Source organism: Haliotis cracherodii, unplaced genomic scaffold, assembly GCF_022045235.1.
Source record: "Haliotis cracherodii isolate W230 unplaced genomic scaffold, xgHalCrac1.p SCAF_7, whole genome shotgun sequence".
NCBI lineage: Eukaryota > Metazoa > Mollusca > Gastropoda > Lepetellida > Haliotidae > Haliotis > Haliotis cracherodii.
This window is the reverse complement of record NW_027266330.1, coordinates 4,035,578-4,057,858: the sequence shown is the minus strand read 5'-3', so window position 1 is coordinate 4,057,858 and position 22,281 is coordinate 4,035,578. Positions and strand designations below refer to the sequence as shown.

Below are 22,281 nucleotides of genomic sequence, written 5' to 3'. Positions count from 1 at the left end.
CCCTCACCCCTGGTTAAGTATACTAGTGCCCCTGGGGTGTATCCGACGAGAGGACGGAGGGGTCAGTCTCAGACCCTGCCTCCAACAATCACATGAACACTGTCGTTAGAGGCGACTAACGGGATCGGGGGGTCAGGCTCGCTGACTTGGTTGATGAATGTCATCGTACCCCAATTGTGTGGACAGATGCTCATGGTGTCAATCACTGGATGGTCTGGGCCAGACTCGATTATTTACAGACCGCCGTCATATAGCTGGAATATTGCTGAGTGCGGCGTTAAACAACAAACAAACAAACAAAGCATACAAAACGTATTTTCTTTCAAAGCATACATTCTATCTTATGAATACAATGATTTCAACGTCCAGACAAAATCTGTTTAAAATGTTTAATGTGTGCAATCATATACAACTTATACCATATACAGAAACAACGTGAACACTAGGAATATCCGCATAAGTTCAGCAATCACGTTTAATGTCACAAATAAGTCACTATTTACAAACACAGGCACAAACACGCCCGAATCTATCACGTGACAACGACACGGGACAAATCAATTTAATTTGAGTGATTCTGGATGCGATTCATTTATACAGACAAGTCACATGTCGCTATATACCCGAGGGGTGGGGGTAGCCATGTGGTTAAAGCGTTCGTTCGTTCGTCACGTCGAAGGCGCGGGTTCAACTTCCCCCGTGTGTACAATGAAGTCCAGCCCGTGCTGTGGCAGGAAAAGTGCAAAAAGCGGCATAAAACTCACTCACTCACTCATTGACTATATGGCTGAAATATGCTTATGTGGTGTTATATTGTAACTCACTCACAAATTCGGTTTTAGTAACTCTGGTTACAATAATGCTATAGCAAGCATTTGTCAAGCGTACAATAACCGTTAAACCAACTGAAGATGATGAATATATGGACCTTTCACGGGAGGAAACTTCCTTCCTATCTTGTCCCTCCGCACAGGCAGAAACAGCAATCTTTATTATATACAAGGTGACCTGCGTAATCGGGACACCGTGCAATACGGACTGAAGTACGTGATGACATGACCTCATGTAATAGACAGTGTAGAACATGTTTGATTAATAAAAGATACACATGGGCCTATGCTTGCATCGTATAGGTTTCTGCGTGTACGATGTGGATTGTCCAGGGTGGATTATACGCCCAATGAAGTCTGTTTTAGCGGATAATCGAGACTGGTTAATCTCTGGCGTTGACGTTTTATTTTTATCATAATCATAGCGTGCCTGTTAAATGATGGACCTTACTATAAATTGTTTAAATAAAATGTGCTTAATTGGATAGAATTTGTGGTGATAGATTCTCATCATTTCCCCACTTTCTCTTTCCATTGGAGTTGATATTGTTACCAGACACTATTGTGCCGTAACCAACTACCAGCTTGTTAAGAATGAAATAAGTACTAAGTCTTGTCATGGGAAGATTTGTTTTTTAAGTTATGTAATATTTTGTAATCCGTTAGTTTACAAGATATTTACACGTACAAAGATAACATCGACATTTGCTTGACACAGAAGTAAATTACATCATCATCTTAAAAGACACTATTTAGTTTGCCATAAGCGTAAATACATGATACATGTGCTCGCAATAACCGTGTTCAACTGTACACTCCGTGTTCATAATGGCCACAACGTCTTGTACCAAGATTGACGTTACATGATCACTAGTAACCAAACTAACGAACACCTCACCGCCGATAGGGGCGCTCAGTTGGTGTTCCCATAGCAAACGGAAGAATTACTGAACAGGGATAAATATATACTGGAATGATATAGAATTAAAAGCTGGATGTCTAAATATTGATACGGTCGACAAAATGGCGGTTGGGTGACGTGGTGCACGTGATGTCATTACGTCATGTCGACCCAAACATTCCCTGTACATCCTGCTGATGTTATTCCCTGCACGGATATGCAGGTCCGCAGATTCAATTGTCTGATTGTTCTTAGCCTTTTGTTCAGCGGTAATCTCAATGAGAGCTGGAGAGATAGGGAGCCGTTGGTCCCGTCTCTTGATAATTCGTGAGGTCAAGGTAGGAGGCAGTCTCGGACTGGGGGGTGTCGTAGTCGGGGACGGGGGACTCGTTGTTCATCATCCTCCTCCTCGTGTTGGGGGTAAAGCTGGACGCGGGGCGTGGCATGGGGACGGGCAAGCGGTTGCCCGTGCCGTACATGGGGTTCGGGATCTCAGAACCATCTGCAAAGTTTTTTCTTTGAGGATCAGGGCTGATTTTTCGAAAGGAAATATATCTATTTGCTGTCTCGTCTGAAGGACCAATCTCATCATATACTTCATCTGGTTTGGTCACTGTGATGATGGGGTCCGTGGAACACATGGCGGAGAGCGACGGATGCCTTCTATTGTCAATTCTACGCCTGGGACAGAATACATAAAGGACGGTATTAACAACAGTTGACTTAATAATGTGATTAAATTGCGTACTTCAGTTCGGATTTGTTGACTGGTATTTCCGGTGTTACATGATAGCAGTGATCAGCTGATAATGTTTTTTGAAATTAAGAAAATCAGTGTAAAACTTGAGTTTATTAAAAATGTAAGTAAATGTTTGGAGCCGATTTATATGGAAGGGCGCAATAGCTCTGTAGGTTGATAAGCAACTGTGTAGAGAATAGATACATACTTAAAACATGATAAAACAGCTTGATTAGAGAAACAAGATAAATTAAAAATTACATTTATTACGTAAACTAACATCAATTAGTTTCTTGTTAAAACGACCCCCTTCGACAGAGATATGACTCCTTGTATTACAACTGTGGAGTCATTATGACCCCTAGTTTTAAGAGGCTTGGGCAACCCCTATTAACGACGTACCAAAACGGCACGAACATGGGGTCCAATAATAACCTAAAACAAGGATGACTAATGACACACAAGATTTGGAGTCTCTGTTTCGTGTGAACGTGGGACTCTTGGACTTGTCATGGTCTGAACTTGTACAATTATGTATTCATTAGAAATATTTGTTGGGCAAAAATTCCAAACATAGAAGACGTTAATTTGAGTTGTTGATGAGAAGGTAGAGAAGATAGTTTGCCTAGCATCCTACCTTCTGATGTAGATGATGACAGCGAGGATGATGATGACAACAGCAACTGCTGCAACGCACCCGCCGATGATTGCACTTGTGTTGGAAGACGACGGCTGAGTTGTTACTTCTGTAAAGGCATTTGTTTAACTTACTTATTTCACAAGTACATTCATGTCATTTCTCTGTATTTGTCAATATATCTGCACCAGCTTATCTCACCACGCGGGCGGAATGAAAGCCTTGTGGTTAAAGCGTTCGCTCGTCACGCCGAAGCCCCGGGTTCGATTACCCACATTGGCAAAATGTGTGAAGCCCATTTCTGGTGTGCTAATACATTTCTAATAGTGCTGGAATATTGCTAAAAGCGGCCATAAACCATACTCACTCACTAACACCACGCTCTCTATTTCACCATCAATGGAACCCAATCAACACCAACCAACCGTACCTATCCTAACGCAAAAAATCCATCCCAACCCAGTCCACCACAGCCCGACACATTTAGGTTTGGACGATTCCGCCTATACTACACGGGTACTCGACCCACGGTTCCCCGACCCGACCCGCTACCTGCTGACTTACATTCACAGATAAGTATGGTTTTACGCCGCTTTTAGCAACAGTCCAGCAATATCACGGGGGGGGGGGGGGGGGGGGGCACAAGAATTGGGCTTAACACGTCGAACCCAAGTGGGAAATCGAACCCCAGTCTTCGGTGTGATGAACGAAAGCCAAGACCAGAAGCCACCATACTCCACTCCGCACTCATCCAGCCTCATCACCTTGACCCTTGTGCCGCTCCAGCTTCCTGGTGCCATGTGACTCTTTCAAAAACTCATAAAATCAGGCTTCGGTATTTGAATGTACAATGATATTTAGAGGTCCCAAATGTCACCGGTGTTTGGACAGTACAACATCACACAAACGTTCATGGTTAATCTACCAATCACGGGGTTGTGTCATCTGAGCAGGCTGTGCGTTGTAGGGGGACTGTTTTAGTTTATTAGTTTATTATTTTGTCATTATATGACTTGCAGTGATTATTATAATGTGTCAGTGCTATCATCCCTCAGATATGTTTGATATTACAAACAAAGAAATCAAAGCTTAAACTATATGTTAACTAACTGCCACTAAGACACACTACAAGGAACGAAGCATTTCTCTCTACAGAACAGCGACGCAATGATCAATGCTCCTCTGCAGGGTCATAATGTCAAGCGTGTCCCACTATTTTTAGGACCTATGACGATCAGGCGTAGAATAGGTCTTCGGCAACCCAAGCTTGCCATAAGAGGTGACTATGCTTGTCGCAAGATGTGACTAACGGGATCGGGTGGTTAGGCTAGCTGACTTGGTTGATGCATGTCGTCGTATCCCAATTGCGTAGATCGATGCTCATGATATCAATCACTGGGTTGTCTCATCCAGATTTGAGTATTTATAGCTAAAATATTGCTGAATGCGGCGTTAAAAAATAAACAAACAACAAACATTATATAGAATCCCCGAGTTTACCTGCACAGAGCAGCTCCTGTGAAACATTCCACTGTCCGCTAGCCATGCAGGAGATCCGAGAGGGGAGGGCAGACCTGTATCCGTCACTACACGTATAGCTGCACACCCTGCTGGGATATGGGCTACAGCCTTGTGTCAGTGCTCCATTCGTCATGGACGTAGGACACACGGTGGCTGTTGAAATAAACTTGATCATTTGTTTGGTTTCTAGGTCAACTCTTACCTTCTTGTTTAGTTTCATTGTTGTAGCTAAATCAAAGAGAGAGCAACGGGAAAAACACTTAGATTTTTAATCTATTTGTTTTCTTCTGAAAGCGTTTCTGTTTCCTCCGGCAAATTCCTAATTTTAATTCTTTATTCAAGACATGGTTAACGCTTCAGCCATGTCGACGCTGACTGGGCATAATACATAAATACGCACCGACAAAAGAAGCGCGAATACCATACATGTTGGTTAATGTATGAAGAATTATTCATATTCAAGAGATATTAGATTGGATATTATATGCACAAACGAACATACTGCTCTTGACGTCATAGATCCATGACTCGAGATGCACCATTTGCATCGTGCAGGACTAGCTGTAAAGTTTGGAAATCACGTGCAGCATATCGTAATAAGAATAGTGAGTGAGTATGGTTTTACGCCGCTTTTAGCAATATTCCAGCAATATCGCGGCGGGAGACACCAGAAATGGGCTTCACACATTGTACCTGTGTGCGGAATCGAACCCGGGTCTTCGGCGTGACGAGCGAACGCTTTAACCACTGGGCTACCCCACCGCCCCGTAATAAGAATAAAGACACTGTAGCAACATTTGACTGTAAATTTTGTCAGTGCTACGCATTGGAAACATATCTTCTTAACGTACATGCTGTTTCTATGGTTCGCGTTTCTTTTGGCGGTGAGTATACTTGATGCCGGCGTCGAATGCTTATGGCGTCGAATGTATATGAGGTATATACGCGTCTTCGTCTTATACATGGAAACAGATACAACTATATGTACATAACTGCTTACCTCCGTCACAGGTCTTCCTGTCGTCTTTCAAGTCAGTTCCGTCTGCACATGCGCACACCCTATCGGAAGTTGTAGGCAGACATAGAGTACTGCAGTCGCTGTTACTGGCCAGACACCTGTTGTTTACTGGAATAGACACCTGATTTAGTACACGCCATTGCTCCCATCTTGACACAATCTCAATGTGTGTAGGAGGATCAACCGTGGTTGCATTGTGTAGACCGCATGAATTACAGAATGACACACAGCCTTGTTTACTGCATGAGATATTTCTGAGTTACTGCATGAGATATTTCAGGATTAATGCATGTTTTATTTCTTACTTACTGCATGGGATATTTCTGAGTTACTGCATGAGATATTTGTGAGTTACTGCATGAGATATTTGTGAGTTACTGCATGAGATATTTGTCAGTTACTGCATGAGGTATTTCTGAGTTACTGCATTTTTTTTTCTGACTTACTGCATGAGATATTTCTGAGTTACTGCATGAGGTATTTGTGAGTTACTGCATGAGATATTTGTCAGTTACTGCATGAGGTATTTCTGAGTTACTGCATTTTTTTTCTGACTTACTGCATGAGATATTTCTGAGTTACTGCATGAGATATTTCTGAGTTACTGCATGAGATATTTGTCAGTTACTGCATGAGGTATTTCTGACTTACTGCATGAAATATTTCTGAGTTACTGAATGAGATATTTCTGAGTTACTGCATGAGATATTTCTGAGTTACTGCATGAGATATTTCTGAGTTACTGCATGAGATATTTCTGAGTTACTGCATGAGATATTTCTGAGTTACTGCATGAGATATTTCTGAGTTACTGCATGAGGTATTTCTGGGTAAATGTATGTTTTATTTTTGAGTTACTGCATGAGCTATTTCTGAGATAATAATGCAGGAGACACATTTTGAGACATTACTTGACACGCTCCACTGGTTACAGCTTGCGCAACTTCGGGATGGCATGATACTCTGCAGAGATATTGCAGCCTGCATCACACACTGCATGGCAACCTGCAAGACAACCTGCATCACACACTGCATGACAACCTGCATGCAGCACTAAATATTGTTTGTTTTTGTTTTTGTTTGTTTTGTTTAACACTTAGCAATATTCCAGCTGTATGACTGCGGTTTGTAAATAATCGAGTCAGGACCAGAACCAGTGATTGTCATCATGAGCATTGATCCACGCAATTGGGATACCATGACATGCATCAACCAAGCCAGCGAGCCTGACCACCCGATCCCGTTAGTCGCCTCTCACAAGCATAGTCGCCCTTTACAGCAATCATGGGTTCCTGAAGACCTATTCTACCCCGGATCTTCACGGGGTAACTGCACGTGCCTGGGGACACGTGTGAGTGCAGGATGCAATACCTACCCAGGCGGGTGTCGTCGTTGTAGTCGTACAGAGCGATGAGGTGACCAAACTCCGCAGCATTAGACGCGGGAGATCTTTCAGCTCCAGTAGTCTTGTCTATAACTTTTATACTCCTTTCAGCAAAACAATGTGTAATTAATCAAAGTTACGGAAGTATAACTATTCATATATTCATAATATTAATATATATATATATATATATATATATATATATATATATATATATATATATATATATATATCTGTGTGTGTGTGTGATATATTAAACTTAAAATATTTAAACACTGCCGTTTTAACTTAAATCACCCGAAAAGGAATAACCACCTGTTTGAATGTATAAATCACACCCCAACTAGTTGTTATGAGTGTGTGTGACATAGCCTACCTCCCAGATCTGGTGATGTAGTACAGGTTGTCTCCCCTTGCCGCCAGGGCAACGGGGAACTCCTGGGTAGTCTCGCGTAGTTCCTTCAGTGATCGAGTCTGCAGGTTCATACTTTGTATCTTGTCTCCGCCAGAGTCAGCTATGTACAACGTTGTTCCTGAAACACGTTCACGTTCACTAACATGTCAAGGTCATGTCAAGGTCATCCACTCATGACGGCGCTATTGTTTACTTTGAAATATTATGGCTTAAAGCACACACCTTGCATTGTAGTCGGAAGTCACTCTTTCAAGACCTTCATGTCGGACAGGTAGGCAGAATTGCCTCTGGTCGTCGTTTTCTCGTACCTTAGATTCGTTTATAATGAGGGACGGTAGGGTAGCATTGCGGTTAATGCGTTCGCTCGTAAGGCCCAAGACCCGGGTTCGATTCCGGTGTACCCTGCCGTGGTGTTGCTGGAATATTGCTAAAACGGCGTAAAACTATACTGACTCACTCACTCCTATTTGTGAGCTGCTGTCACCACTATTCCACAAGAAATTATTTCAATATGACCTTATTCCTTCTCTGTGATGCTTACATGTAGAGCTTATCAACCATATTATTATACACTTGGTGTTGAAGAGGATATCTTATCATTGTTATGTATAGTTCAGAATGCGTACCGTCAGGGTCGATCTTAAGGTCGCTGACGTTCGTGAGGTCTGATGAACTCAAAGTCGATATGCCGCTTCCACTCATGTCTGCCATTTTGATCTCAGTTCCCTCGACCCAAACAAGCAGCCTGAAAACAATAAATATAGATCCACCCTTTACGTTGTCTCACATCGTGTCTGAAACACTGACGATTTGTTTTCAATCGAAATTACGATTGTTCGTTTTCGTTACTTCGATTATTTTCTCCTACTTTCAAGTATATTTTCCAAAAAAGATATACAATATTAAAACAGTATTAAAATTATGAAAGCATAGTAGATGTAACGAGAAGTAAAATCAAAATTTCGAAAAAAATGATAAATAATTGATTAAAAGGAAGTTTTGAATTAAAAACAATTAATAGTATGCTACCATAGTGGCACCATTAGGCTTTCACTACACATATACACAGTGTACATACAGCAGACAAGGAAACTCATTTAGACGGTGATGCAGTCGTATTTCCATCTAAGTGGACGTTAGATATACATTGAACCTCCTTGAACAATAGACCCGTGAAGATCCGGGTTAGAAGAGGTCTTCAGCAACAAGTGCTTGCCGTAAAAGGCGATTATGCTTGTCGTAAAAGGCGACTGACGAGATCGGGTTGTCAGGCTCGCTGACTGAGTTAATGCAATGTCATCGATCCAAACTGCGTGGATAGGTGCTCGTGATATTGATCACTGGATTGTCTGGTCCAGAATAGATTTTTTACAGACCGCCGTCATACAGCTGGAATATTGCTGAGTGAGGTGTTTAACAACAAACCAACCAACCCTGAATATTAGATGCCACTGTGTTTACAATTACACAAAGCCAGCAAGACGGATTTGTATTTCGTTAATGTCTTCATCCCACAGCATACGTCTCTGGTCAACAAATTTAAGTGCTAAAAAATTTTAGCCGCTGCCCCAAAATCTGTAAGGTGATGAAGGGCAGAAGATGGGACCGATGGTTATTTATTTATTTCACAAGCGTTGCTTTTTATTGGAACCCCATTCTGACGGAATTACTGGTTCGCCTTGCGGACGGTGGGTTACACCAGGTCCCCAACCTATGCTGGTCGAAAGAGGCGATTTCATGAATCCAGTGGTCATGCGTACCCCGACGGCGCGCATCGTTGCTCATCAATCACTGGATTGTCAGACTGGTATGTTTACAGTCATATACTCATTCCGCCCTGACATATTTGTGAGTGCGGCTAAACATCAACAGGAAAACAAACAACAACAAACCTCAGTATATGGTCAGACATCTGATGGCGCTACTGTCAGCACTTACCCTGATCGGGGGTAGAGAGTTAGTGCCCCGGGGATCTGCGTGGTGGTTCTAAGGGTCCTAGTCGTCGCGCCGTCGGGGGTGACGACGTATACTGCCCCGCCGCCGCGAGGGGACGACACGGTGTAGAAGATGTTACTTGTGGAGGGGTCAATCTCCATGTCCTTCACAATCAGCGTTTCTAAACAGGGATACTCGAAATATTTTTACACATTTACGTATCTTGAGATTCTTCGTAATAATAATTCATCAAATACCAATTTCCGATAGAGAGAAGAGAAGAGTGCTCAGAACATAACTTACATGACAGGCAGAGAGTGAGTGACTTTAGTTTACTGCCGATATGAAACTATTTCCGCTACTGCGCGTCAGCCTGATGTGAGAGGAAAGCCCAAAGCCTTAGATGTTTACCTCGATGGTGAAACACATGAAACATACGGCTTAGCTGATGTATATTTGTACTCTGTGTCTTATGATCTGTTCCTCGTGAATTAACAGTTAAATGTTGGGGATGTAAGACACATTACGCCCTCGTTCATTCACTGACATCATCTACAGGAAGTACAAGCTGGGTGAGCCCTGAAGACGAACGTACCGGTACTTAGGACAGTGTTTTCGTCTGTGCCGTCCAGATTTGCCTTCTTGATGATGTGTCTCGTCGCGTCATACCACACCACCTTCCCCAGCCTCACGTCGAACGTGACGACACTGGGGTTGTTGTCCTTGAGAACGGGAACGGCATGCACGGTGTCATCTGCCTCGACTACTTGATGGATACCCATGGTGGTCTCGTCCAACACCAGGAAGAAGTCTTTCCGAACAACATCTGAATACAACATGCTGACTGAGTTAATGTCGTCAACACAAATAGTCATCTTGCCCTGATAATGCTTTAAGTCATAGAAGGTAATCACTAGTAAGTTGGTTTGGTTTGTTGTTTTACGCCGCACTCAGCAATATCCCAGCTATATGACGGCGGTCTGTAAATAAGTCTGGACCAGACAACCCAGGGATTGATATCATGACCATCGATCCACGAAATTGGGATCGATGACATGCTTCAACCAAGTCAGCGAGTCTGACCACCCGACACTACTGTGATGGGAACATTCACTGTATAATGTAAAAAACAAACTTAAAGACAAATGCCACTTACACATTATGAGTTCTAAAAGTGACATGGTATTAAGAAAGGTCAAGATTTCGGCTAAGACGCGTAGGATTCTGTTTTTAAATATTTCAGGCGACCCATATGTTTTGTTGGCAAAATCTGAGGGTAAATGTTTTTCCGAGTATTTTGTGGAACAACTCCTCCTCTCGCCAAACTGACTTGGATGGAGGCAGTAAGTTTTGAAAATATATAGTAAAAATATTTATTTTCAAAATTTATTTTCAAAACTTACTGCCTTCTTCCAAGTCAGTTTTTCGAGAGGAAGAGTTGTTTCTCAATTTCAATATTGAATTTGAATCTCAATCATCTGAAATTAACGTTATATATTATTGTGTACCATTGAGCACCACATAACACTGTTGACGCGGGGACACGTGCAAGTTGACATATTCAAGGACCTACTTGAGCGACACGTCTTCTGGTCCGACTGTAGCCTGTAGCCAAAGTTACAGTAGCACTCGACGGTGTCCTGTACTGGAAGACAGAGCTGATCACATCCGCCGTTGTCAACGTCGCAGAGGTCTGTAACATCGTATACATCGGCATTATTACAACACTACAACGGTTACGTCAAATCCTGATTCCAATGACCAAATATTTGATTTTCATCGGTTTGTAAGAGACGGACGTCTGTGGTCGGGATTGTGGAGAGAACGGATGACACCATTACAAGGGAACTAGGTAGCGTATTGGTAGCACGAGCAACGCGTGAATGTTGTTCACTGTCGTAGTCACCACTATTCCTGACGTTCACAGCCGCTGTATATATCGGGTCTGGGCAATGCAAACCGTTGGTTAACATTATGAGAAAAGTCTGGCGCCGTTGTGTTACGATGACAACCAAATCACTGTGCAATGTAGTCACTTATTTCCTCCCACATGAAGAAGAGTGTTGGGCCCCGATCATAAAAGCGCTCGTATGCAAAACAACGTAGTCGTACGACAGTCGTAAGTCAATGCAAAATAACGACAGCCGTAGAACTACGAATGATTTGTGGAAGGGCCCTGTGCAGGATCCCAAAGGGGTCACATAGAAGGCAGCTGGTAAGATACCGAAACATCTTCCTGGGTGGCGTTCATGTCACTGTTCAGACACACTTCCGAATACACTGTGAATGAAGTGGATGTACAGAAGGTCAGTGATTTCGTGAGACTTACTTATTACAGAAGGATTGTCGTCGATGTCGTAGGCCACGATGTCCGTCACGAAGGTCATCCCGGGGACGATGAAGGGTGTGCTGGCCTCGAGATTGTCACTGTTGATAACCGACACATTTATCTTCACTTCATTGTCGAAGATGGCCGCCCACAGGAGGTAGTTCTTCAAGCAACACACAAGGTCAGGTCAGCCACAAGGTCATGTAAGACACAAAGTCATTTCGCACACAAGGTTATGTCAGGCAAAAGTTAAAAACATAAACTTAAAGCGTAAGGTCAACTTACACATATGGTTATGTCAAATTCAATGTCATGTCACATACAAGGTCATGCCGCAAGGTAATGTGACACACTAGGTCATGTCACACACTAGGCCATGTGACATACTATTACGCTGCTTTGTGTATTAACAAGGTTCTCCCACGGACTCCATTACGATGATGCACCCTTGCTGATATATATATTGCACAACAATACATATGACGATGTATGCGTTATTGTCCAGTATATTTCATCAGAGAAGCATCTTTTTCCATGTAAGATATCTGTTACAATTGCAATGAGGATAAAAGGGAATAAATTGAAAACATTTTATTTTTGGAAAATTATTTTCGCTTCTTTGAAGTTAAAAACGATAGATACCGCTTGAACTCAGGAGGAAGGTTTCATTGACTTACCTTGAAAACCGCCACCCCAGTGTATGCAGGTAGAAGGTTGGATAGGCTTACCTTGAACACAGCCACCCCAGTGTATGCAGGTAGAAGGTTGGATAGACTTACCTTGAACACCGCCACCCCAGTGTATGCAGGTAGAAGGTTGGATAGACTTACCTTGAACACCGCCACCCCAGTGTATGTAGGTAGAAGGTTGGACAGGCTTACCTTGAACACCGCAACCCCAGTGTATGCAGGTAGAAGGTTGGATAGGCTTACCTTGAACACCGCCACCCCAGTGTATGCAGGTAGAAGGTTGGATAGACTTACCTTGAACACCGCAACCCCAGTGTATGCAGGTAGAAGGTTGGATAGGCTTACCTTGAACACCGCCACCCCAGTGTATGTAGGTAGAAGGTTGGACAGGCTTACCTTGAACACCGCAACCCCAGTGTATGCAGGCAGAAGGTTGGATAGGCTTACCTTGAACACCGCCACCCCAGTGTATGCAGGTAGAAGGTTGGATAGGCTTACCTTGAACACCGCCACCCCAGTGTATGTAGGTAGAACGTCGGAGGGGTAGGCTCGCTTCCCGCTGCCGTCTGCACTGATCGTCCCCACCCGACCGTCCTCGGTCCAGTACAATCTGCATGTACACACAGTTGATTAATGAACAAGAGGAAGTAGCTATTTGGGCCATGGTAACTACTGTAACGGTGTATCAAATCTAACAGTCAACACTGTTGTGAAGACATGGCGCACAGTTGAGACTCTATGACGATATCAGTGCGATAGTAAGTTGCACAACAGTGAGTGCGTGAGTGAGTATGGTTTCACACTGCTTCAAGCAATATTCCAATATTACTGACGGGGACACCAGAAATGTGCCTCACACATTCTACCCATTTGGAGAACTGAAAAAATGGACGCTTTAACCACTAGATTACCACACCTCCTCCGTTGAACTGAAGTGTAACGGACATAAAGCGAACTTATGAATTATATAATAAACATAATTATTTTTCTTACAAATATTACCTTACATAAACAGATGGCGTTAGTTAAGGTAAGCTGTATCCCTGTCCCCCACGGTAATGTACGCACCTGTTCATGTGACGGTCAAACGTGAGCCGGACTGGTTGTCTGAGGTCAACACCGACCAACTCCGATGCCGCACCCCCTTCCACGCCCCCCTTCATAATCCGGGCCGGGACAGACGCAGATATCCAGTAGAGAGTGCTGAAACATGCCACCGTTATTGACATGGAACAGTACTTTATCATACAGTTGGAGACATCTGTGTCGTACTGGCTGAAACAAACCTACGTTATTGACATGGGACAATACTTTATCATACAGTCGGAGGCATCTGTGTCGTACTGGCTGAAACAAACCTACGTTATTGACATGGGACAATACTGTATCATACAGTCGGAGGCATCTGTGTATTACTGGCTGAAACAAACCTACGTTATTGACAAGGGACAATACTTCATCATACAGTCGGAGGCATCTGTGTATTACTGGCTGAAAAACGACACCGTTATTGACAAGGGACAATACTTCATCATACAGCCGGAGGCAGTCGATGCATGCGTTTTAGTTTTTATCTTTGACAAAGAACTAATACAGCCCGACGTCGTTGAGTGGAAGCCACCGGGACAGTTTTACTCACCGGTCCTTCGAATTGAGGGTGAGGTCTGCTGGGGACGCCAACCCTCCGAACAACGTCCTTGAACTTGAGTTGGCGGTTGTTCCCAGCGCCATGATGGCGCCTCCTCGCTTCTCCGACCAGATGACGGTGTTCGACGTGTAGTCCAATACCAAACCTGCAAATGTTATAATTCTATTATAGTCAGTCAGTGAACTGGTATGACGTCACTGTGGACAGTATTTCAGTCTCAGTTGTCAGCTTCACGTGGGAGACAAGCCTAACATAACGTAACGGTCTACACCTTGGCTGACACCCGCGTGGACAGATTAATTGAACAATGCACCATCTAAGCATGTTGCTAATATAACGGACAACAAAACATGAATAGTTTTGTGCATTTTGTGATTAAACATATAGTAGGTAAAGGACAAAATTAATTATATCTATTTTCTGTCTTTCTTTGTTGTTTAACGCTGCACTCAGCAATATTCCAGCTGCATAACGGCGGTCTGTAAGTAACTTTATATGGACCAGAGAATCCAGTGATTGATATCATTAGCATCGATCGACGCAATTGGGATACATGCATCCACCAAGTCAGCGAGCCTGACCAACTTATCCCGTTAGTCGCCTCTTACATGAAGGGTAAACAAAGTATCGTCTATGTCTCGAAGTTACTTGTTACCAGTGATCTCATTGGTCGTTGTTGTGACGAGGGAAACTGTTCCACCAATGATCTGTTTCAGAACAGATTTCCCCGAGGTGTAGTATATGGCCGACGACCTGACGTCCGGCTGCATGAAGGTGATGTTGACCCCGGAAGCAAAACACGTGACGTCTGCGGTGACGTAGGGATGGCTGTTGATTGTGGTGACGGGGATGGAGCAGATGTTGGTGCGGTTGGAGTAGATAATGCCCTTCCATAGCGTCGTGGATGTGCTTGCTGCAGGAATAATTATGTTGAAAATAATTGCAATAATTTATTTTTCTGAATGCCATTCACCATTTCCTAAACGTTCCTTCGCAAAGTTCAAACACATATTATCCCAGTCTTCAGCAGCCACTGCTTATAGTATGAGACATTAACAGAATCGGGAGGTCGGGCTCGCTGACATGTTTGATACATATCATCGTATCCCAGTTTGATAGATCGATGCTCATGATGTAATTACTGGATTGCCTCGTCAAGACTAGATTATTAACAGACAGTCGTCATTGAGTTGAATATTGCTGAGTGCGGCGTCAAACAAACTAATAATAAATAACTGCATGTCTTGAGCTATGTCCCATAAGGTCGTACTTCTACAATGCACGTTACAATTATGAGATCGTTGCGACACAGGACAGATGTAACAGATGGCAATAGAAAACGCCAAATTGCAAGCTTCCCGTGGTCCGCAAAACTTGATATGCGCTCTCTTAGTCGATTTCGGCCCAAATGAATTGTGACATATCCTTTGAAAATTGCCGTGACCGCAAATCTGCATTTTATATCATGTAATTGTAATAAGTTTTAATGTATGGCGACAATGACTTAGAAAGAAGTATTTTTCTATAAATATTAGCTTCCGCGGCGATGCTACAATCAAAGGTGGTTATTGTGATTTGAAACCTCTAAATCCTGGTAGATTTATTCATATTATCCACGACCACAGTACACATTAGTAGAGAAAGTACATATCGTGAAATCACGTTCTTTGGTGCATCAAACATACAGAATGAATCTCACCGAAATTCTTTTGATATCGTATATGTCAACAGTCAGGAAGAGTTTAAAACGCCGCAATCTCACTCAGATTAGATGTTAGTGCTCACTACCGCAAAACAAATATATTTCCTTATCGGTAGCGAGAACCAGGACCTGATTTTAATGTGATTTAAAGAGGTTTTAGTGTGTAGAGATATCTCTGACCTGTGCATGTCTTCTGATCAGCTTGTAGAGTGAAGCCCCCTTGACACAGGCAGGTGGCGCCACTAGGTTCATCAATGCAAATATGGCTGCACCCCCGGGTGTCACAGTCGCCTGCAGCACAAGGAGTCATCGATCTGAACGGGTGACAATTGTCACTTCGACTTAAACAAAAGTTCAGTCATGTCACGACGCACGACACAATGATGTTTTCCACATGTGGAACAATGACGAGCCAACTCATTGTGAATTTTAGATATCAATATATCTATTTGTGATATCTGTAAATAATCTTTTGGAAAAACGCAGATTAGGAATATCATAGAAGCAGAATATCATGTTTAGCGTATTAAAGGACAAAATGACTTGACATATAGCGTTAACAAATCACATACAAAAAATATATCCAAAACGTTCAATGTGTGGTAGACATGTGTGACAATATTATTAATATTATATATCAATAAATGAATCATTCATATTTTTAAACAGGTAATAAATAGTGAAACGGCGTTTCATACAGGCATGCATCAGAGTGTAAGTATCCGCTGAATAAAACATTCACCTCGAAAAAGGTTCAGCAAAGTTTACTAATAATTTCAATTTTACATATTTAATAACACAACACATTTAGTATTGTTTACAAGGTGACATGCCCATAATAAAAAATAAAATATAGAATCATATATCGATTACCTAGTGTCTTATATCTCAATTCTATTCTCACAAATATCCTGGACCTATTGGGACCGTTTGTGACCGATTCGATGGCGACATGGTAAGGAGATACGTCCAATGAAAGCGCGCGAAAATCCGTGCTAAATTTACGATTTTAGCGGTGCATGTGGTGACGTCACTTCCGATACGAAGCTATGATGGCGAAATAGAAAGGAGATATATATAGTAGACTGGGTTACCGATGATGCTGACTGTCGAAATCTGGTTTTTGTGGCTGTGTTTGGGGTTTCAAATCAACTCTACCCTCTGCATTGAAGAATAAAAAAACCATGTTGTGACTTACTTTGTGTAAATGGCTGCAAGGACTGCGAAAACACCGCCACACCTACAGGCACTTCCGGCAAGACCAACTGACGTGCTGACGTCACGCCCGAGTTCTTGTTGACAACATTGATGGATCTATTATTGGCCTCCGTAAACACGAGATGCTCCTGAAACAGGTGGGGGTGTACTCAGGTATCACTTGCCCACACATTGGAAGGACGCAGCTAGGATAATTCGTAACGCCCCCTTCTAGTTTCGGTTTGTTAAATACTTGCTGTAACCAGGGGAAAGATGACCCTTCGTCTTCGGTTTGTCAGCACCATACCCAAACACGTGTGTTTCACCGAAGTCCTCTGCATCACTTCGGATTTCCCCCCGCATCAACTTACATCCGATATCAGTCACATAATATCAACATCGACATCGAACCCCACCCACTCACTGACTCGCTATGGTGTACCATTTCGGGAGTTTGTTCGGCTCATCTTTTGCCCTCAGCTTTCCTTGCCTCACAACAATTAACTTTGCTCACTTGTCTTGGGTTTACGTTACTTCATTTTACTTCACCAAACTTAAATACCTGTAACTTTATATCAGTCTACTTCACTCTACTTAAGTACGTGTTACTTTACTTCAGTCTACTTCACTCTACCTAAGCACGTGTTACTTTACTTCATTTTACTTCACTATACTGAAGTACGAGTTGCTTTACTTCAGTCTACTTCACCATACCTAAGCACGTGTTACTTTACTTCATTTTACTTCACTATACTTAAGTACGTGTTACTTTACTTCAGTCTACTTCACTATACCTAAGCACGTGTTAATTTACTTCATTTTACTTCACTATACCTAAGCACGTGTTACTTTACTTCAGTTTACTTCACTATACTTAAGTACGTGTTACTCACTTCAGTCTACTTCACTATACCTAAGCACGTGTTACTTTACTTCATTTTACTTCACTATACTTAAGTGCGTGTTACTTTACTTCAGTCTACTTCACTATACCTAAGCACGTGTTACTTTACTTCATTTTACTTCACTATACTTAAGTACGTGTTACTCACTTCAGTCTACTTCACTATACCTAAGCACGTGTTACTTTACTTCATTTTACTTCACTATACTTAAGTACGTGTTACTTTACTTCAGTCTACTTCACTATACCTAAGCACGTGTTACTTTACTTCATTTTACTTCACTATACTTAAGTACGTGTTACTTTACTTCAGTCTACTTCACTCTACTTAAGTGCGTGTTACTTTACTTCATTTTACTTCACTCTACTTAAGTACGTGTTGCTTTACTTCAGTCTACTTCACTATACTTAAGTACGTGTTACTTTACTTCAGTCTACTTCACTATACCTAAGCACGTGTTACTTTACTTCAGTCTACTTCACTATACTTAAGTACGTGTTACTTTACTTCAGTCTACTTCACTCTACTTAAGTGCGTGTTACTTTACTTCATTTTACTTCACTCTACTTAAGTACGTGTTGCTTTACTTCAGTCTACTTCACTATACTTAAGTACGTGTTACTTTACTTCAGTCTCCTTCACTCTACTTAAGTGCGTGTTGCTTTACTTCAGTCTACTTCTCTATACTTAAGTACGTGTTACTTTACTTCAGTTTACTTCACTATACTTAAGTACGTGTTGCTTTTTCTTGGCGATTTAGGGTGCGAACAGGTCCATGTTTGTTGGCCAAATATATACGGTGGGCAGGTCAAACGAATTGCAGAATTTGCGTGTCATCGTTCTCCATGACCCAAGCCTTAGCCCATTTAGTTTGTCCAGGCTCGATTAGTTTCAGGCGACAAACAACAAACATTTTGCAGTTTTGAGTTTCGAAATTTCGAATTTCTTTTGCGACAAGCTTTCACTTTGGGTATACTGACTCGCTCTTACACGCAGTACAGTTTATGTTTAAGCGAAGCCCTAATATCCGGTATGTAAGTTCCTGGACATATAGTCCGGGTTGACACATGTAACGGTTTTTGGTAGTCAGTACATGGACGTTCCGACGAGAAGGGTTTCTGAACTAACTAAGTCTGGATTAGAGAGGTTTCATTGGATAATTTCGATTTGAGTTGAATTTCATTTAATGCCCTTGTGTCATCAATGATTTTCAGGGACCAATTTCACATATGTGTCTCCACTATTTTCCCTTTTATAATCACGCCTAATCGAGTTCGGGATCATAATCGCGAATAATCATACTTATTCTCTGGCGTGTACATACAAGTACTGGATGTCTCACCTGGAACACCGTCACACTCGTCAGACTGTAGCCAACACGTTGTAGTATCACCAGACGTCCTTCACCCTCAAAATTGCACGTCTCCAGGGTGGCACGTGCATGGTCGATCCAGAACAGCATGTTGGTTTGGGGGTCGACGGTGATGGCCATGGGACGCTGCAGCCCTGTCCAGATGAGCGGCCGTCTCCCCCCGCCCTGCAGAGTCGCGCGTTCTATCCGAGGCTTGCTCCCATGGTCCGTCCAGAAAATAAATCTGAGGTAAAATAAGTAGAAGGTATCTGTCTTAGATGCTGTTAAAAGTGAGTGAGTTGGGTTTTACGCCGCTTTTAACAGTATTACAGTTATATCTCGACGTGTCAGCTTAATGTGGGAGCAAAGTGATGCAGGTCTCAGACGTTTACCACTTCGGCGAAACCCACGAACACGGGTATGGTGCTGACAAACCTAGAAACATAATTGGGGGGAACCGGGATTCGAACCCACAATCATAGGTTTCTGGCGTGCCCAAGGGACGCAACTCTACACAGCGAATCGCGGCGCCTTAGACGACTAGGCCACCCGTGCCCCAGATGCTGTTAATAACGAGGGGTAGAGGATTACAATGATAGTGTACATGAAAACATATGGTCACCATTGTTGTGTTTCATTACACATGACTGTCTGAAAAAAGGTTATTAAAAAGTCCAAATCTAATAAGGCTTGATGATATTGGAGATCGGTATTGGAAGCTGCTTTCTTGTATCCAAACACGATAAGTTCACTGTTGTGGATGTAGGGGATGTTCTGCCTTGGTTCAGCAAAGGTCAAACAAGACTTCGGGCCTATTACTTGTGTGAATACACAATACAAAATATTCACAGGGTGTCTTACAGATCTTGTGTCATCCTACTGTGCTTCCAATGACATGACGTAGAACGGAACCAGAAAGGGACCAGAAAGGGACCAGAAAGGGATGTTGGGGTTGTAAGGATGGCTAGTTGAGAAAATGATCCTTGAAGAGGCTAAAACTTACCACCGTAACCTCTCAATGTGTTGGACTGAACAGACAACCTTATGATTCTGTACCTCATGAATGGATTTTAAGGTCACATGAATGTATTGACCTCCCCGAGCGACTACATGTTTTTACTCAAGTCTTTGATGAATTGCTGGTCAACTCAACTTGAGATATGTTCGCAGGGGCAGGTGGTGACTTCGGAACCTATTTGTGTTGAAAGAGGAATGTTTCAGGACGATTCTCTTAGCCCTTTGTTTTTCTGTTCGTCACAGAGCAAAGAGGAAAGTTATCAGCCCGGACCTTAGCACAGATCCCGAACACCCCTTACTCACCTCCTTTATATGGCTGACCTTGAACTTATTGCAAATGGAGGAGGATCCACACTAAAAAACAGGTTCTCATTGTCGAGTCTTTTTCTAATGATAATGTCATGTCATTTGGACTCGACAAATGCAACAGTCTTCATCTTAACTTCACATGCTTGTTACTTATCATGATTTCACTCCAATTTGTTCAAGAATGGCAGCCATATAGTAAACGCTATTTATGAAAATCAATTTTCAGGAAGGGATGACACTGGGTACATGTATACTACAACGCAAATTCCGCGGATAATTGGAAAATGATTTGCGAATATTATTATTGTTAGTTTATGATAATAAATAACCAGGTTTAATTGTTCTGACGTTTGGTATTTACGTATTGATTATACACGATATACATGTAGTTTGTACACTCCAGTGAAAATTCTTAACTTTCGCAATCCCCCTATTTATATTTCGAGTTAAGCCATTGAACTTGTTTTGTGATTCAGTTATCATCACCTCCCTTATAGGAACATTTGATTTCCACCCATGTTCATTGTGCTGGAGAACTTGTACACTATCACACGTAACCGAGTCACAGACACAGGTGACAACAACTCCAACAACAAGATAAGTACACTGGAGTTGACACTGAACTTTACATTGGAGGCATACCATGTACATCGGCAATATCTGGGTGCGGGCATGCTACACCATTGGTGATATAACATTCCGCCTACTGATGAAAAGCTGAATGAATATCGGTACACGAATGAAACATTTTTATGCATTGCCACTTTTGATTTAAAATTGGGAACAATTCAGAAAAAACAAACAGCTTTCTTATGATCATTTCCATAATTCTCCTTAGTACGTTGTATGTCTTATCTGTAAGTGAGATCCTTTATAGTAGAAACTGTCTATAGTTTTTAAAAAAAAATTTTTAACGGCTTTATAATTTGTTCATGAATACACGTACATGATGTCAGTAATCGGAATTCTCAGTATGTGCGGATTGATTAATGCCTTCAGTACAAATCTCTTCTTATAATTAGGTCAATTTACTCTTGAATACACAAAGTAACTCGCCTAAGAGAAAATTGTATCTAATTACAGAGTCGGCCTTATTTACAGGTGAGTCTACAATACCTACTCTCGTTCAATGACAATCTGCCACATCACACGTGAAAAAACAGTTATGCAGGTGTTGCTGTGGGCAAATACCTAGCCTGTATATTTTTGTTGATACATGTATTACATATTTTCGTTATTGGGGATATATTAGGCACAAAGACACAAACATTTATAAAAGAGGAATTGGTGCCTTCATATACAACAAAGAAGGAATCTTGTTTTTTTCTCAGCGTTCCTGTTGTGTACCATCGTTTAGCGGTTCATTCTAATACATGTATGTTTGGAGGCGATATCAAAGTCGCAGCCAGGCAGACACAGACAGATTTTGCGTGAACTACCATCCCATTTCCCCACCATGTCAGTAAAAGTTATGTAATCGGTACACAATAACTTTGTCAGTATGGGAGGAGTTTGAATCACGTCAGTCAAGGCCACAGAAATTCTTAAAGCACAGTAGCATTCTAGAAGGCCACTGTCGTTCAAATATAAACTCTCGTCCACAACGGCTGGCAATCTGCCTGCTTCGGCTACCATACAATCCTCCCTGTCACAACTGTCGTTTAAGTGACTGACGTATGTCGTGTACAGTCCTCGAATTTAATTTTTTTTAAAACAGTAAGAAAGATAACCAGACGATGAACTGGATTTTACAT

General features: G+C 42.1%; 1 protein-coding gene across 1 annotated transcript in view; it reads right to left on the bottom strand.

The window, feature by feature from the left end:
* Positions 1 to 393: 393 nt before the first annotated feature.
* Positions 394 to 22,281, bottom strand: part of LOC139448236 (low-density lipoprotein receptor-related protein 4-like) — a 46,166-nt gene continuing 24,278 nt past the window's right edge. The window contains exons 3-20 of the mRNA XM_071229756.1: positions 19,193 to 19,445; positions 16,947 to 17,094; positions 15,929 to 16,039; positions 14,702 to 14,959; positions 14,038 to 14,191; positions 13,467 to 13,601; positions 12,897 to 13,008; positions 11,710 to 11,872; positions 10,954 to 11,073; positions 9,976 to 10,206; positions 9,384 to 9,561; positions 8,072 to 8,190; positions 7,407 to 7,563; positions 7,022 to 7,134; positions 5,629 to 5,754; positions 4,608 to 4,781; positions 3,108 to 3,216; positions 394 to 2,412 (exon numbers count right to left, since the gene is read on the bottom strand). Of these exons, the coding sequence (XP_071085857.1) occupies positions 2,007 to 2,412; positions 3,108 to 3,216; positions 4,608 to 4,781; positions 5,629 to 5,754; positions 7,022 to 7,134; positions 7,407 to 7,563; positions 8,072 to 8,190; positions 9,384 to 9,561; positions 9,976 to 10,206; positions 10,954 to 11,073; positions 11,710 to 11,872; positions 12,897 to 13,008; positions 13,467 to 13,601; positions 14,038 to 14,191; positions 14,702 to 14,959; positions 15,929 to 16,039; positions 16,947 to 17,094; positions 19,193 to 19,445 (3,067 nt within the window). The 3' untranslated portion in view covers positions 394 to 2,006. The remainder of the gene's footprint in view (positions 2,413 to 3,107; positions 3,217 to 4,607; positions 4,782 to 5,628; positions 5,755 to 7,021; positions 7,135 to 7,406; positions 7,564 to 8,071; positions 8,191 to 9,383; positions 9,562 to 9,975; positions 10,207 to 10,953; positions 11,074 to 11,709; positions 11,873 to 12,896; positions 13,009 to 13,466; positions 13,602 to 14,037; positions 14,192 to 14,701; positions 14,960 to 15,928; positions 16,040 to 16,946; positions 17,095 to 19,192; positions 19,446 to 22,281) is intronic.